The 17280-nt window shown below is 63.8% G+C and overlaps 2 protein-coding genes across 2 annotated transcripts; both read right to left on the bottom strand.

The window, feature by feature from the left end:
* Window positions 1-1212: 1212 nt before the first annotated feature.
* Window positions 1213-5375, bottom strand: TRPT1 (tRNA phosphotransferase 1). Its single transcript, XM_034071835.1, has 7 exons — window positions 5322-5375; window positions 4830-4911; window positions 3918-4075; window positions 2655-2829; window positions 2126-2182; window positions 1930-2040; window positions 1213-1327 (listed from the first exon to the last, which is right to left on the bottom strand). The coding sequence occupies exons 1-7, from the start codon at window positions 5373-5375 to the stop codon at window positions 1230-1232; spliced, it is 735 nt and encodes a 244-aa protein (XP_033927726.1). The 3' UTR covers window positions 1213-1229.
* On the bottom strand, window positions 5328-15509 carry SCYL1 (SCY1 like pseudokinase 1). Its single transcript, XM_034071790.1, has 16 exons — window positions 15306-15509; window positions 14944-15084; window positions 14203-14325; window positions 13196-13407; window positions 12790-12880; window positions 12310-12465; window positions 11552-11710; window positions 10626-10733; window positions 10133-10246; window positions 9383-9538; window positions 8398-8586; window positions 6849-6921; window positions 6573-6758; window positions 6401-6468; window positions 6132-6312; window positions 5328-5487 (listed from the first exon to the last, which is right to left on the bottom strand). Exons 1-16 carry the CDS (start codon window positions 15441-15443, stop codon window positions 5375-5377), a joined length of 2208 nt encoding a protein of 735 aa, XP_033927681.1. The 5' UTR covers window positions 15444-15509; the 3' UTR covers window positions 5328-5374.
* Between the last annotated feature and the right edge of the window lie 1771 nt (window positions 15510-17280).

The following is a 17280-nucleotide window of genomic DNA, read 5'->3' on the forward strand; positions in this document are numbered from 1 at the left end:
TAATGGGGACTGGGAATGGGGACTGGGAACGGGAACTGGGACAGCAGACAGGTAATGGGGGAAACTGGGAACGGGAACTGGGACAGCAGACAGGTAATGGGGACTGGGAACTGGGAATGGGAACTGGGAACTGGGAACGGGAACTGGGACAGCCGGCAGGTGGGGGGAGGGATGGAGCTGGGATAGAACCGGGATGGAGCCGGGATGGGAGCGAGATAGAACTGGGATGGGCTCGGGGTGGGATGAGGATGGAACCGGAATGGGATCGGGATGGAATGAGGATGGAACCTGGATGGATCCGGGATGGGAGCGGGATAGAACTGGGATGGGTCTGGGATGGATCCAGGATGGGCTCCAGATGGGACCAGGATGGAACAGGGACGGATCCAGGATGGGACCAGGGTGGAACCAAGATGGGATTGGGATGGATCTGGGATGTATCCGGTTGGCTCCGGTTGGCTCCGGTTGGATCCGGTTGTATCCGGCTCCCGTCCCGCCCCGCAGGTGACGCTGGAGCTCGAGGGGGATCTGACTCTTGCTCTCTCGGTGCTCTCAGCCCCATGTCAGACCCTACACGAGTTCCTGGGGGGCTACGTGTGCCTGGGGGGGCGGCGGCCGGGGCAGGGGCTGGACCAGCGCCTGTTCCTGCAGCTCACGGGGGGGCAGGAGACGATATGACCCCAGCAATACACCCCCATTGACCCCCCCAAATACCCACCCATTGACCCCCCACTATTGCCCCCGTCAATACCCCCATATTGCCCCCCCAAGTACCCCCCATTGCCCCAAATACCCTCCATTAACCCCCCCAAATACCCCCCACAATTGCCCCCCCAAATACCCGCCCATTGACCCCCCCAAATACCCCATTGCCCCCCAAATACCCCCCTATTGATCCCACCAAGTACCCCCACTACTGCCCCCCCAAATACCCCCCATTGTCCCCCCAAATATCCCCCTATTGCCCCCCCAAATACCCCCCATTGACCCCCACAATAACCCCCACTATTGCCCCCCCAAATACCCCCCTATTGCCCCCCAAATACACCCCTATTGACACACCCAAATACCCCCCATTGTCCCCCCAAATACCCCCCTATTGCCCCCCCCCACATATTGCCCCCCCCAAACCCCCCCCACTATTCCCCCCCCCCCCCCCCCCCATAGCCCTCCCCCCCATGTGAGGCGCTGCTGAAAGTGCTTGTGACTGGGGGGGGGGAGAAACGGTTTTATTGTCTTCTATGGGGCACTGGGGGTGTCATGTGAGGGGCTCGGGCCTCCCCCCCCCCCTCCTCATCCAAGGGGGCATCCAATGGCAGCTCACACCCTGTTACCATAGCAACAAAGGACAATAAATCACTGTTACCATGGCAATGGAGAGAAGCAATAAGCCACTGTTACCATGGCAACGGGAGGGTTAAATCACTGTTACCATGGTAACAGGGAATAAAGCACTGTTACCATAGCAACAGGAGATAATCAATCACTGTTACCATGGGCGGGGGGGCGGCAAGAAATCACTGTCACCATGGCAACAGAGAGGAGCAATAAGTCATTGTTACCATGGCAATAAGGGAGGAGGGATATAAATCACTGTTACCATGGCAACAGAGGCTCTTTGGGGGGGGTGATGGGATACCCGGATGCTTGGAGGTGCCCCCCCCAATGCCTGCACCACCCCAAATACCTGTGATGTTCCCAAACACCCCCACATAAAACCATTGGAGCCCCCCAATACCTGGGTGCTCCCATCAAGGGGGGGTCGTCCCCCCCCACATCCTGAGACCCCCCAATACCCCATAACCTGGGTGTCCCCTAATACATGCCCCCCCCCCCCAGACACTTGGGCTCCCCCCCACCCCATTGGAGCCTCCCCAGCCCCATAGACCCCCCCCCCTTCCCCATAGCCCCCCCCATGGCCAGGCTCACGGTGGGGGCGCAGCTGCAGCAGGCGCAGGAAGCAGTGGGGGGGGATGTTCCCATCGGGCCCCCCCGGGGACAGGATCACCCCATTGGCGGAGCGGAAGAAGGGGACACCCTCTGCGGGATGGGGGAGGGGTTAAAGGGGGGGATGGGACCCCCCCCCCCCGCACCCCCCCCAAAGCCATAGGGCCCCCCCCCTTACCTGCGAGCGCTCGGGGGCCGTCGATGATGATGGCGAGTTCCGAGTCCGGCCTTATCCCTGGGGGGGGTGAGGGGGTGACACAGGAACCACAAACCCATTTTGGGACCCCCCCCCATAAGTTCCCTTCGGGACCCCCCCCATAAGTTCCCTTTGGAAGCCCCCCCATAATTCCCCTTTGAGACCCCCCCATAAGATCCCTTAGGAACCTCCCCCATAAATTCCCTTTGGAGCCCCCCCGAAGCCCCCTTTGGGACCCCCCCGTAATTCCCCTTTGAGACCCCCCCATAAGATCCCTTTGGGACCCCCCCCATAAACCCCCTTTGGGCCCCCCCCAAGCCCCCTTTGGACCCCCCCATAAGGCCCCATTGGACCCCCCCCATAAGCTCCCTTTGGACCCCCCCGTAAGTCCCCATTGGACCCCCCAAACCCCCCTCTTTGGAGCCCCCCCATAAGTTCCTTTTGGGACCCCCCCATAAGTCCCCATTGGACCCCCCCTTTTTGGACCCCCCCATTGTGACCCCCCCCCCACCGCTGCGCACGCCGGGGTCCCCGGGCAGTCCGGTGGTCACGTGGATGTGGGTCCTGCCCATGGGCCTGAGCCCCTCGAGCCGGATGCGGCCCCAGCAGCGGCGCCGGGTCCCGTGCACCAGGGTGGGGGGCAGCGCATGCGCAGAGAGCAGCGGCTCCAGCGCCAGCTCCGGGACCTGCGGCACAGACACAGGGAACCCCCTTAGGGAACCCCCCTTTGGGACCCCCTTAGGGACCCTCATAGGGAACCCCCTTAGGGACCCCCCCTTAGAGACCCATAGGGAACCCCCCTTTGGGACCCCTTAGAGACCCCCACAGGGAACCCTCTTTAGGGACCCCCCTTAGGGACCCTCACAGGGAACCCCCTTAGAGACCCCCAAGGGAACCCCCTTAGGGACCCCCACAGGGAACCCCCTTAGAGACCCCCAAGGGATCCCCCCTTAGGGACCCTTACAGGGAACCCCCTTAGAGACCCATAGGGAACCCCCCTTTGGGACCCCTCTTTGGGACCCCCACAGGGAACCCCCTTAGGGACCCCCACAGGGAACCCCATTAGAGAACCCCCCTTAGGGAACCCCCCTTAGAGACCCACAGGGAACCCCATTAGGGAGCCCCTTAGAGACCCAAAGGGAACCCCCCTTAGGGACCCCCACAGGGAACCCCCTGAGGGACCCCCACAGGGAACCCCATTAGAGAACCCCCCTTAGGGAACCCCCCTTAGAGACCCACAGGGAACCCCATTAGGGAGCCCCTTAGAGACCCAAAGGGAACCCCCCTTAGGGACCCCCACAGGGAACCCCCTGAGGGACCCCCGTTAAAGACCCCCAAGGGAAACCCCATTAGGGACACTGACAGGCAACCCCCTTAGAGACCCCCACAGGGAAACGCCTTTAGGGACCCCCCCCTTTAGGGACCCCCATTTAGGGACCCCCTTAGAGACCCCCAAGGGATCCCCCCCTAGGAAACCCCACAGGAAAACCCCTTTAGGGACCCCCCCCTTTTCGGAACCGCCTTTAGGGATCCCCCTATTTAGGACCTCCCCTTTTGGGCCCTCCCCCCCCCTTTTGGGCCCCCCCTTTAGTGCCCCCCCCCATTAGGGACCCCCCCCCCTTTTGGGCCCTCACCCCCCCTTTTGGGACCCCCCCTTTAATGAGCCCCCCCTTTCGGACCCCTCCCCCTTTTGGGACCCCCTCCTTTAGGGACCCCTCCTATTCAGGACCCCCCTATTTTGGGGTCCCCCCTTTTGGGGTCCCCCCCCGCTCACGTGCAGGGAGTGCCCCTGGTTCGCTCGGATCCGGGGGGGGTCAGGGCTCAACTGGAATCGCCCTTTGGGGTCCGCGGCCACCACGTGACGCACCTCGAGCTCCGACACCCCCCTGAAGCGGGGCATGCGCAGTAGCGCCTCCAGCGGCACGTACCCGTCTGCGCACCCCCCCCCCCCCAGTCAGTGCTGGGGGGTCCCATTGGGAGCAATGGGGGGGATGGGGGGCACTTGGGGGGGGGGTTGGGGGGGGCATTGGGGGGGGTATTTAGAGGGATCCCAAAAGGGATAGGAGGTTTCTATGGGGCAGTTGGGGGGGGATGGGGGGCACTTGGGGGGGGCATTGGGGGGGTTGGGGGGGGTATTTAGAGGGATCCCAAAAGGGATAGGAGGTTTCTATGGGGCAGTTGGGGGGGGGTCCTAAGGAGCACTTGGAGGTGTCCATAGGTGATGAGAGGCCCCATGGGGGGGCATTGGGGGGGTCCTGAGGTTCTGGGGGGGCTTGGGGGTATTTAGGGGGATCCCAGAAGGGATGGGAGGTTTCTATGGGGCAGTTGGGGGGGGTCCAGAGGGGATGGGGGGGTCCCATTGGGCATTTGGGGGGGTCCTAGGGGGCACTTAGGGGTGTCCATAGGTGATGAGAGGCCCCATGGGGGGGCATTGGGGGGGGTTTGAGGGGCAAGGGGGCATTTAGGGGGATCCCAGAAGAGAGGTTTCTATGGGGCAGTTGGGGGGGGGCCCCATGGGGCACTTGGGGGGCTTCTAAGGGGCATTTGCAGGGGTTCCCATGGGGGGTGACACTGGGGGGGTCCTGGGGGAGGTTTTGGGGGGCAGGAGAGCGTTTATGGGGCTCCCAAACGCAATGAGCGGTCCCCTATGGGGCAATGGGGGGGCAATGGGGGGTCCCGCACGCACCCGGCCCCATGGGCAGCCCCTCGGCCTCAGCCCCATGCCGCAGGACATAGCTCAGCGCCTTCGAGAGCCGCACGGATTGGTCCTGGGGGGGGGGGGAGGGGGCAGGTCCTGGGTCCCCCCTTTGGGTGTCGTCCCCCCCTTTATGCCCCCCCCCATTTCAAAGTCTACTCCTCCGAACCCCCCCTTTACTCCCCCCCCAATTCCCCCCCCTTTGTGCCCCCCCCCATTTCAAAGTCGACTCTTCCGGACTCTTCCCTCCTTGCCCCCCCTTTACTCCCCCCCCCAATTCCCCCCTCCCTTTTGTGTCCCCCCATTTCAAAGTCGACTCCTCCGGACCCCCCCCCCCTTTGTGCCCCCCCCTTTACTCTCCCTACCCCCAATCCCCCCCTCCCCCCTTCTCTCCCCTCCCCCCCCACCTCCTCCCTCCTCCTCCTCCTGCGCCGCCCTCCCCTCTCCTCCGCCATCGGCCGCCACGTGACACACACACGTGACCGCAGACACAGAGACACGTGACCGCTCCCGCCGCACGTGGTTTATTCCCGCCATCAGTCCTGTTTGCGCGCGCCCAGCCTGAGGGGGCGGGGCCTGGAGGGACCAACCCGCGGCCTCCCCTCGGGCTCGCGCCGCCGCCGCCGGTCCGGGTCACGTGGGGGGGGCCCTGGGGGGGGGGGGGGTCCCGGTGAGGCCAATGGGAGGCATCGGTGGGGGTCACGTGGGGGGGGAGGCAGTGATGTCAACGGGGGACCCGGGGGGGGGGGGCCTCGGTGGGGGTCACGTGGGGGGGGATCCCGATGTGGGGGGGGGAGGCAGTGATGTCAATGGGAGACCCGGGGGGGGGGCCTCGGTGGGGGTCACGTGTGGGGATACCCCAATGTGGGGGGGCCCAGTGAGGCCAATGGGGGACATCGGTGTGGGGGGGTCACATGTGGGGGTACCCAAATGGAAGGGGGGGGGGGCAGTGATGTCAATGGTGGGGACCCAGGCGGGGGGAATCAGTGGGGGTCACGTGGGGGGGTACCCCAATGGAAGGGGGGGAGGCAGTGATGTCAATGGGGGACCCCGGGGGGGGGGGCACTGGATCACGTATGGGGGTACCCACATGGGGGGAGGGGGGTGCTCAGTGGGGCCAATGAGAGGGTCCGGGGGGGGCACGGGGAGGGGTCAGGATGTGGGAGTCCCAGTGAGGGCATTGGGGGACCCTGGGGGGGTTTAGGGGGTGGGGGTGTCTATGGGGGGGTCCCAAGGAACTGGGGGGGCCCTCAGGGTATTGGGGTTCTGGGGGGGGGTTGGGGGGGGTCTCACCCTTCTGGCTGGGCAGTGCCTCCCATGCATCCTCTGTGCCCCATTCCCCCCCCACCCCCCATCCCCCCTCCTCCTCCTCCCCCTGTGTGGGGGTGGGGGGGGGCTGTGATGGGGGGGGCTGGGGGGGGGGCCCCGCATCCTTCTCACTGCTGGGGGGGGGGCTCCGCGGCAGCTCCATGTCCTGGGGACACACACACGTGAGTGTGGGGGGGGTCCCATTGTGTCCCTCCCCCCCCCAATATGTGCCCCCCCCCCCCCCCCCCAATCACCTCCAGGCTGCCCCAATCCTCATCCCATCCGTCGGTGTCCTCGGGGGGGGGCTCCTCGGGGGGGGGCTCTGGGTAGGGGATACAAAAGGGGGGGTTTGGGGGGGGGCATTTACCCCTCCCCCCCATACAGAGGGGGTTGGGGTTTGGGGTGGGGGGGGTTGGGGTCTCTCACCTTTTGGGGGGCTGGGAGGGGCCTCGGGGGGGGGGGGCTGTTGGGGGGGGCCCTGTGGGGGGGCCGCCCCTCCCCCCCCCTCGCCCCCCATCCATCGCGCAGTGAGGGAGGTGACTGCCCAGGACACGGCCGCCCCCAACCCCCCCCCGGGGGCCCCCCCCTCTGCTGCGGCTGCATTGGGGGCATCTGGGGGGGGGGAGAGAAAGGGGTCAATGGGGGCACCCCCAAAGGAGCCCCCCCATTGACCCCCCCCCAGACCCCCCCCCATTGTCTCACCCCCCTCCGGGGCCCCCCCGGATTCTGCGGCCGCCTCCAACTGGTCCAGGAAGCTGCGGATGGCCCTGAACGCCTGGGGGGGGGGGGCAGAGAGGGACCCATAGAGCACCCATTGTGAGCACCGGGTGCTGTGGGGCTCAGCACCCAGACCCATAGCACCCAGACCCACAGCACCCATTGCTATGGGACCCCAGCACCCAGACCCACAGCACCCATTGCTATGGGATCCCCAGCACCCATTGCTATGGAGCACCCAGCACCCAGACCCACAGCACCCATTGCTATGGGATCCCAGCACCCAGATCCACAGCACCCATTGCTATGGGACCCCAGCACCCATTGCTATGGAGCACCCAGCACACAGACCCACAACACCCAGACCCACAGCACCCATTGCTATGGGACCCCAGCACCCAGACCCACAGCACCCATTGCTATGGGATCCCCAGCACCCAGACCCACAGCACCCAGACCCACAGCACCCATTGCTATGGGATCCCCAGCACCCAGACCCACAGCACCCAGACCCACAGCACCCATTGCTATGGGGTCCCCAGCACCCATTGCTATGGAGCACCCAGCACCCAGACCCACAGCACCCAGACCCACAGCACCCATTGCTATGGGATCCCCAGCACCCATTGCTATGGAGCACCCAGCACCCAGACCCACAACACCCAGACCCACAGCACCCAGACCCACAGCACCCATTGCTATGGGACCCCAGCACCCAGACCCACAGCACCCATTGCTATGGGATCCCCAGCACCCATTGCTATGGAGCACCCAGCACCCAGACCCACAGCACCCAGACCCACAGCACCCATTGCTATGGGATCCCCAGCACCCATTGCTATGGGACCCCAGCACCCAGACCCACAGCACCCATTGCTATGGGATCCCCAGCACCCATTGCTATGGGACCCACAGCACCCAGACCCACAGCACCCATTGCTATGGGACCCCAGCACCCAGACCCACAGCACCCATTGCTATGGGATCCCCAGCACCCATTGCTATGGAGCACCCAGCACCCAGACCCACAGCACCCAGACCCACAGCACCCATTGCAGTTGGGACCCCAGCACCCAGACCCGCAACCCAGACCCCCGGCACCCATTGCAATGGAGAACACAGACCCCAGACCCTCAGCACCCATTGCAATGGAACCCCCAGCACCCATTGCTATGGAGCACCCAGCACCCATTGCTATGGGACCTCAGCACCCATAACTCCAGCACCCATTGCAATGGAACCCCATCACCCAGCCCCACAGCACCCATTGCTATGGGACCCCAGCACCCATAACTCCAGCACCCATTGCTATAGGACCCCATCACCCAGACCCCCAGCACCCATTGCTATAGGACCCCAGACCCCCAGCACCCATGGCTATAGGACCCCAGACCCCCAGCACCCATTGCTATGGGATCCCCAGCACCCATTGCTATGGAGCACCCAGCACCCAGACCCACAACACCCAGACCCACAGCTCCCATTGCTATAGGCCCCCAGCCCCCCAGCACCCATGGCTATGGGGCAGGCTGACCTCCTTGCGCACGCCGGGGTGGGGGTCATTGGTGAGCGCGCACAGCGCAGGCAGGACCCTGCTCGCACACTCCTGTGCTGTGTAGCACCCATGGGTGGCCGCGAAGGCTGCGACGGCTGCGGCTCGAGCAGGGGGGAACGGGTCCCGTGTGGCTCGAGCCAGGGCTGGGGCCAGCACCCGCTGCCGAGCCTGGGGAGAGGGGGGGGTGAGGGGGGTGGGGGGATGGGGGTGATGGGTGCTGGGGGTGATGGGTGCTGGGGGGGATGGGGAGTGATGGGGGTGATGGGGGTGATGGGTGCTGGGGATGATGGGTGATGGGGGTGATGGGTGGTGATGGGGGTGATGGGTGATGGGGGGTTTATGGTGGGTGAGGGGTGCTGGGGGGGTGAAGCACTGTCTATATGGGTACATAGGGATGCAATGCCCGTGTATCACCGCAGGGGGCAGCACTGTCTATAGGGTTTCAATGGGGTGCAGTGCCCGCTCTCACCATAAGGGGCAGCACTGTCTATAGGGTTTCAATGGGGTGCAATGCCCGCTCTCACCGCAGGGGGCAGCACTGTCTATAGGGTTTCAATGGGGTGCAGTGCCGGCTCTCACCGCAGGGGGCAGCACTGTCTATAGGGTTTCAATGGGTGCAATGCCCGCTCTCACCACAAGGGGCAGCACTGTCTATAGGGTTTCAATGGGGTGTAATGCCCGTGTCTCACCGCAGGGGGCAGCACTGTCTATAGGGTTTCAATGGGCTGCAATGCCGGCTCTCACCACAAGGGGCAGCACTGTCTATAGGGTTTCAATGGGGTGCAATGCCCGCTCTCACCACAAGGGGCAGCACTGTCTATAGGGTTTCAATGGGGTGCAATGCCGGCTCTCACCGCAGTGGGCAGCACTGTCTATAGGGTTTCAATGGGGTGCAGTGCCGGCTCTCACCGCAGGGGGCAGCACTGTCTATAGGGTTTCAATGGGGTGCAATGCCGGCTCTCACCGCAGGGGGCAGCAGCGGTCCCAGCCGCCCCAGGCACACGGTGGCATTGCAGCGGATCGGGCCCTGCTCGTCGCTTGCCTGCACCCGCAGCAGCAGCCGGGGGAGGTCCCGGCCCCGAGGCCCCTCCCCGAGCCGTGGGGCCAGGAGCACCATGGACTGTGGGGAGAGAGGGGGCAGGGATCCATGGGGACCCCCCATATTTGGGGTACCAAAGGGATGAGGGGGGTGCAGGAGCTTGGAGGGGACCCAAGAGTTTGGGGGCACAAAGGGGGTGGGGGGGACCCATGGAGGGGGTCCCCGAGGTATTAGGGGGTGCACAGGGGGTGGGAGGACCCAAGAATTTGGGGGCACACAGGGGTGGGGGGGACCCAGGGGGTGGGGGGGAGATGCAAGGGGTTGGGGGCACCAATGGTAGGGGGGGTACCCCCATGTATTAGGGGGCACACAAGAGTTGGGGGGGACCCATGGGGCGGGGGGACCCCCATGTATTAGGGGGCACCCAGGGGGTTGGTGGGGCATCCACGGAGGAGGGGGGGCCCCCATGTATTAGGGTCCACAATGGGGGGGGGGGGTGACCCATGGAGGGGGGAACCCCACTTATGTGGGAGACCCAAGTGATGGGGGAGGACCCAGGAGCTTGGGGGCACCCAAGTGATGGGGGGGGTGCAGATATTGGGGTACCCCAGGGGTGGGGGTGGGGTGCAGACATTGGGGTACCCCCGGGGGGGTATTGGGGGGGGGGGTCCCCACCTTCACTGTCTGCTCCCGGATGGCCGGGTTGGTGTCCAGGAATCCTTGGGCCACGTGAGGGAAGATCTGAGCATCCACAGTGGCCTCGGGCAGGAACTCGACGAAGAGATGGAGCTGAGGGGCAGGGAGGGGGAGGTGGGGTGGGCACAGGGACCCATAGAGACCCCATAGAGACCCTAGAGACCCATACAGACCCATAGAGATCTCATACAGATCCACAGAGACACCACAGAGATTCCATAGAGACCCCATACAGACACACAGACACCACAGAGACCCATAGATACCCAGAGAGACCCAGAGACCCCATGGAGACACCTTAGAGAGCCATAGATATCCCATAAATACCCATAGAGATCCCATAGAGATACACAGAGACCCCACAGAGACTCAGAGACCCACAGTGATCTAGAGTCCCATGGAGACACACAGAGACCCCATAGAGACCCCATAGAGACCCACCCTGCCCCACACTGCCCCACATCAGCCCCACCTGCTGCAGCAGCTGCATGCGCAGGGCCCGGTCGGGGGACGAGAAGAGGCGAACGATGACAGGGACCACACGGGCCTGGTACTCGGGGGGGTCCAGGAGCTTTGCCACCTGCAGGGGGTGACGGGAGGGTGGGTGGGGGCTATGGGGCGCTATGGGTCGCTATGGGGTGTTATGGAGCTCTATGGGGCGCTATGAGGCGCTATGGGGTGCTATGGGGCACTATGGGGTGATATGGGGCACTATAGGTGTTATGGTGCTCTATGGGGCACTATGAGGCTCTATGGGGCGCTATGGGGCTCACTTGCAGCATGGCGGGCAGGGCTCTATGGGTCGCTATAGGGCTCACCTGCAGCATGGCGGGCAGGGCTCTATGGGGCACTATGGGTCGCTATGGGTCGCTATGGGGCTCACCTGCAGCATGGCGGGCAGGGCTCTATGGGTTGCTATGGGTCGCTATGGGGCTCACCTGCAGCATGGCGGGCAGGGCTCTATGGGGCGCTATGGGTCGCTATGGGGCTCACCTGCAGCATGGCGGGCAGGGCTCTATGGGGCACTATGGGGCACTATGGGTCGCTATGGGTCGCTATGGGGCTCACCTGCAGCATGGCGGGCAGGGCTCTATGGGGCGCTATGGGTCGCTATGGGGCTCACCTGCAGCATGGCGGGCAGGGCTCTATGGGGCACTATGGGTCGCTATGGGTCGTTATGGGGCTCACCTGCAGCATGGCGGGCAGGGCTCTATGGGTCGCTATGGGGCTCACCTGCAGCATGGCGGGCAGGGCTCTATGGGTCACTATGGGGCTCACCTGCAGCATGGCGGGCAGGGCTCTATGGGTCGCTATGGGGCACTATGGGTCGCTATGGGGCTCACCTGCAGCATGGCGGGCAGGGCTCTATGGGTCGCTATGGGTCGCTATGGGGCTCACCTGCAGCATGGCGGGCAGGGCGCTGGCATCAGCGCTGCCCATGTCCAGAGCCGCCAGCAGACATGGCAGCAGCTGGTGCCGCAGGAACGGCTCCGGAAGCTCCTCCAGCCCCGAGCTCAGGCCCTGCAGGAACAGCCGGCGCTGGCCTGGATCCAGCACCTGCAATGGGATAGGGATGGGATGGGACAGGGAGAGGGATGGGATACGGACAGGGATAGCAATGGGATGGGGATGGGATAGTGATAAGGATTGGGATACAGAAGGGATAGGAATGGAGTAGGATGGGATAGGGATGGGATAAGGATAGGGATACAGATGGGGATGAGAAGGGGATAGGACAGGGAAAGGGATGGGGTATGGATAGGGATAACAATGGGATAAGAGTGGGATAGGAATGGCATAGTGATAAGGATAGGAATGGGATAAGGACAGGGATACAGATGGGATAGGGATAGGGGTGGGATGGGGATGGAAATGGGAATGGGATGGGATAGGGATGGGGTAAGGATGGGATGGGATAGGGATGGGATAGGGATGGGATAGGATGGGATAGGATGGGATAGGATGGGATGGGGATGGGATAGAGATGGGAGAGGGATGGGATACGATGGGATAGGATAGGGATGGGATGGGATAAGGATAGGAATAGAGATGATATATAGATGGGATAGGATGGGATAGGGATGGACAGGATGGGATATGGACATGGATATGTATATGTATATGTGTATGTATCTGGATGTGTTTGGGCTCCGCACCTGCAGCTCCCTCATTGCCGCTGCCGTGCGCACCAGGCTGCAGCTCAGGAAGGCTCCAGGAAGCTGCAGCCGCTGCAGGAGCAGCTCCGGACACGGCCGGGACCTTGGATCTGCTGCCACCAGCTCCGAGAACACGGCTACCAACCCGGGGGGCACCTGGGGGCACCGGAAACGGATGGGGGGGGGAACCCCCCCCTATGGGGGTGAGGGGGGGATCCCCGATGGGGTTGGGGGGGAGGGGGGGGAATACCCGATGGGGTTGAGGGGGGGGTGGAAGGGGGGGACCCCCCACACACACAATGGGGTTGGGGGGGTTGGAAGGGGGGAACCCCCCCCATGGGGTTGGGGGTGGGGGAATCCCCAATGGGGTGGGGGGGGAGGGGGGAATCCCCGATGGGGTTGGAGGGGGGAGGGGTGGGGGAATCCCCGATGGGGTGGGGGGGGGGAGGGGGGGATCCCCCCCGGTGACCCCGGTCTGACCTTGCCGAAGCTCCGCAGCGCCCCCTGGCGGGGCAGGGGCCCATTGAAGACCTCCCAGATGAGGCAGCCCAAGCGCCACATGTCACCTGCCCTGCAGCGACACCAACATCAACACCCCAACAACACCCCCAAAACAACACCCGAACATCAACACCCCAACAACACCCCCAAAACAACACCTGAACATCAACACCTCAACATCAACACCAGAACATCAACACCCCCCCATCAACACCCCCCATCAAACCCCCCCGCAGCAACACCCCCCAGCAACACCCCCACATCATCACCCCCACATAAACACCCCTACATCAACACCCCCATCAACATCCCCCCATCAAAACCCCCCATCAACACCCCCACATCAACACCCCCTATCACCCCCCAGTCCCCCCCCCCATCTCACCAGGGCTCCCCCTGCCCCCGTGCAGGGTCACTGAGCTCGGGGGGGTCATGGGGCCGCGGGGGGGTCCCAGGGGGTGGGGGGGCCCCCTCGCTGGCGGCCGTGGTCCGTTCCAGGCCCCCCAGCTTCCAGTCCCCCCCCGGAGCCACGTAAATGGCCCCGACCCCCAACGCGTTGTGAACGAGGCCCGAGGAGCACAGGAACGAGAGCGCCGTCTGCGGGACACAATGGGAACAGCAACCATGGGAACACCCATAGGGAACACCCATAGAGAACAGCACCCATAGAGACAGTACCCATGGGGACAGCACCCATAGGGAACAGCACCCATAGAGAACAGCACCCATGGGGACAGCACCCATAGGGAACAGCGCCCATAGAGACAGCGCCCATAGAGAACCGCACCCATAGGGAACAGCACCCATAGAGACAGTACCCATAGGGATCAGCACCCATGGGAACAGCACCCATGGGCAACAGCACCCATAGAGACAGTACCCATAGGGAACAGCACCCATAGGGAACAGCACCCATGGGGAATAGCATCCATAGAGACAGCACCCCTAGAGAACAGCACCCATGGGGACAGCGCCCATAGAGAACAGCACCCATGGAGAACACCCATAGAGAACAGCACCCATAGGGAACAGCACCCATAGAGAAAGCACCGATAGGGAACAGCCCCATAGAGACAGCACCCATGGGGACAGCACCCATAGATACAGCACCCATAGAGAACAGCATCCATAGAGCACCCAGCACACTCAGCACCCATAGCACACACAGTACCCATAGGACAGCACCCATAGGACAGCACCCATAGGACAGCACCCACAGCACCCATAGAGAACAGCACCCACAGCACCCATAGGACAGCACCCATAGAGAACAGCACCCACAGCACCCATAGGACAGCACCCACAGCACCCATAGGGAACAGCACCCACAGCACCCACAGAGAACAGCACCCACAGCACCCATAGGACAGCACCCATAGACCCCCCGCTCACCAGCAGCTGGTGCAGCCCCCAGGCCACCTCCTGCTCCCCCATGTCCCCATGTGGTGGCCGCAGCCTCAGGTGCTTCCTCAGCGGCGTCACCTCCTCGGTCACCAGGTACAGGCTCTGCTCTGTCTGCGGGGGGGGGCAGCGTCAGCACCCACGGACACCCATTGGTACCCATTGACACCTACTGGTACCCATTGGTACCCACTGACACCCACTGGTACCCATTGGCACCGATTGGCACCCATTGGTACCCACTGACACGCAGGGACACCCATTGATACCCATGGACACCCTCATTGGTACCCAGTGACACCCATTGGTACCCATTGACACCCACTGACACCCATTGGTACCCATTGGCACCTACTGGTACCCGTTGGTACCCACTGACACCCACTGGTACCCATTGGCACCGATTGGCACCCATTGGTACCCATTGGCACCGATTGGCACCCATTGGTACCCACTGACACCCACTGGTACCCATTGGTACCCACTGACACGCAGGGACACCCATTGGTACCCATGGACACCCTCATTGGTACCCAGTGACACCCATTGGTATCCATTAGCACCCATTAACCCCCACTGACACCCATTGGCACCCACTGACACCCATTAGCACCCACTGACACCCATTAACACCCCCATTGACACCCATTGGCACCCACTGACACCCATTAACACCCCCATTGACACCCATTGTCACCCATTACCCCCCCCCAGCCCCCCCTACCCCCTCACCTCCAGGCTGTCCAGGTACCCCAGCACATTGGGGTGCCTGAGGCTGCGCAGCCTCTTCAGCCCCGCCCGGGCCAGGGCCGAGGCTGCCGCGTCCCCCGCGGACAGGTTATGGGTGAACACCGAGACCGGAGCCCCGTCCGCCTGCGGGGGGGGACATGGGGCTGGGAACGGGGCAATGGGGGGGGGGAACGGGGCAATGGGGGGGGGAACGGGGCAATGGAGGGGGGGAACGGGGCAATGGAGGGGGGGAACGGGGCATGGGGGGGAACGGGACCGCAGCGCGCCGGTTTCCGTCCGGTGGGGGGGGGAACGGGACCGATGGGCCCCGGTTCGCGGCCGCTTCCCCCCACCGAGGCCTTCACCTTCCGCCGGCCCCGGAGCAGGCGCCAGAGCGGGGCCGGGTCCGGAGGCTCCGGGTCCGGATCCGGGTCCGGTTCCGGTTCGTTCCGGCCCAGCTCGAACGGGAAGTCCCGGACAGGGTCCCTGGAGAAGAGCCACATCCCGGGGGGGGCACCGGGAGCCGGCGGCGGAACCGGAGAGAGCGGCGGAGGAGCCGGGAGCAGGAGACGGGGACGGACCAGGGGGCGGGGCGAGGGGCGGGGTCTGGAGGGTGGAGGATGGGGATTGGAGGAGGCGGGGAAGGGGCGGGGTCTGGAGGGTGGAGGATGGTGATTGGAGGAGGTGGGAAAGGGGCGGGGTCTGGAGGGGTGGAGGACGGGGATTGGAGGAGGAGGAAGGGGCGTGGTCTGGAGGGGTGGAGGATGGTGATTGGAGGAGGAGGAAGGGGCGGGGTCTGGAGGGGTGCAGGATGGGGATTGGAGGAGGCGGGGAAGGGGCGGGGTTACTGCAGGGGGATGCGTGTGAATAGCGGGGGGCGTGGCCTTGGGAAGGGGGCGTGGCCTTGATGTAACCAAGGACGCTGCGAGGGGGCGTGGCCAAAGAGCGGCTCGCAAAGGGGGCGTGGCCAGGAAGGGCCGTGCGAGGGACACGTGGCAGGGGGGTGGTGACGTCACCGCCAGGCTGGCGGGTACCTCCTAGTGACGTCACAAGTGGCGGGCAGTGACGCTGTGACGTCACAACCCCGCGTTCCCTCCCCCCCAATAGACACAACACTCAACAGGTCAAGCCTCAGCAGTTTATTGATCACGTGGGGGGAGTGTCACGTGCTCCTGTCGCGACATGGAGCAGCCATTGCAATGCAGGAACGGTCAGCAGGGACGCGCCGGCCAACGCGAGGCTCCTGTCACATGATGAGGCTCTTGTCACATGATGAGGTCCATGTCGCGACATGGACACAACCCCTGCCCCTGTATTGTTAAGGCCCCAAAGCAAAGTGGGGCCTGTAGGACATGGGGGCACGGGGGGGGCTGCAGTAATGGGGTCCCTGTGATAAGGAGCCCCCATCGCGATAGGGGGTCCCTGTTATGCTATGGGGTCCCTGCTGCCCCCGCCATGGATGCCCCAAAGCAACGTGGGAGGCCCCAAGAGGAAAAGGAGCTACTGCAGTAAGGGGTCCCTGTTGCAGTAGGGGGGGGGTCCCTCACAATATGGGGTCCCTATTGTGATAGGGGGGGTCCATTACACTATGGGTCCCTGTCACAATAAGGGGGGGGCACCACACTATGGGGCCCTGTTGTGGTAAGGGGGGGTCCATTACACTATGGGTCCCTGTCACAATAAGGGGGGGGCACCACACTATGGGGTCCCTGTTGTGATAAGGGGGGGTCACCCCTATCCATGTATCACAGCTGCCCTAAAGCAACACAGGGGGCCTATAGAAATGGGGGCTCCTGTCACGCTATGGGGCTCCTGTATGGGACTCCTGTCACGCTATGGGGCTCTTGTCGCTCTATGGGGCTCCCGTTGCACTACGGGGCTCCTGTCATGCTATAGGGCTCCTGTCACTCTATGGGGCTCTTGTATGAGGCTCCTGTCTCTCTATGGGGCTCCTGTCACTCTATGGGGCTCCCGTCGTGCTATGAGGCTCCTGTCTCTCTATGGGGCTCCTGTCTCTCTATGGGGCTCCTGTCTCTCTATGGGGCTAAGCAGCAGGCGCCGCAGGGGGTCGAACCCTGCCCCAGGCTCAGCTCCGGGGGTGCCGCCACCGGCGCCTTTTGCTTTTTTTTGTGTCTTTCATTTTGGGTCAATTTGGGGCTTTTTTGGGGGCGGAGGCGAAAAAGCAAAACCTGAGACAACGCTGGGGGGGTTCTCTCAGGAAAAGAAAAAACCTCCGGGGGGGGAGGGGCGGGGGCGGGGCTGCCCCTCCCCCACAGGGGGGTGCGGGGTGGGGGGGACCCCAAAACACCCTGAAAACACCCCAAAAATGGGGCCGAAAAG

The sequence above is a fragment of the Melopsittacus undulatus genome, chromosome 22 (assembly GCF_012275295.1).
Source record: "Melopsittacus undulatus isolate bMelUnd1 chromosome 22, bMelUnd1.mat.Z, whole genome shotgun sequence".
Taxonomy (NCBI): domain Eukaryota; kingdom Metazoa; phylum Chordata; class Aves; order Psittaciformes; family Psittaculidae; genus Melopsittacus; species Melopsittacus undulatus.

Bases quoted from the DNA above. Each gene is read 5' to 3' on its own strand.
- SCYL1 (XM_034071790.1), bottom strand. From the start codon at position 15,443: ATGTGGCTCTTCTCCAGGGACCCTGTCCGGGACTTCCCGTTCGAGCTG. The intron at 15,085-15,305 runs GTGAAGGCCTCG...CCCCCCCCGCAG, and splicing joins TGCTCCGGGGCCGGCGGAAG to GCGGACGGGGCTCCGGTCTC. The intron at 6,759-6,848 runs GTGAGACAATGG...CCCCCCCCCCAG, and splicing joins CGGGGGGGCCCCGGAGGGGG to ATGCCCCCAATGCAGCCGCA.
- TRPT1 (XM_034071835.1), bottom strand. From the start codon at position 5,375: ATGGCGGGAATAAACCACGTGCGGCGGGAGCGGTCACGTGTCTCTGTG. The intron at 4,912-5,321 runs GTCACGTGTGTG...CCCCCCCCCCAG, and splicing joins CACGTGTCTCTGTGTCTGCG to GACCAATCCGTGCGGCTCTC. The intron at 2,041-2,125 runs GTAAGGGGGGGG...CCCATCCCGCAG, and splicing joins CGGCCCCCGAGCGCTCGCAG to AGGGTGTCCCCTTCTTCCGC.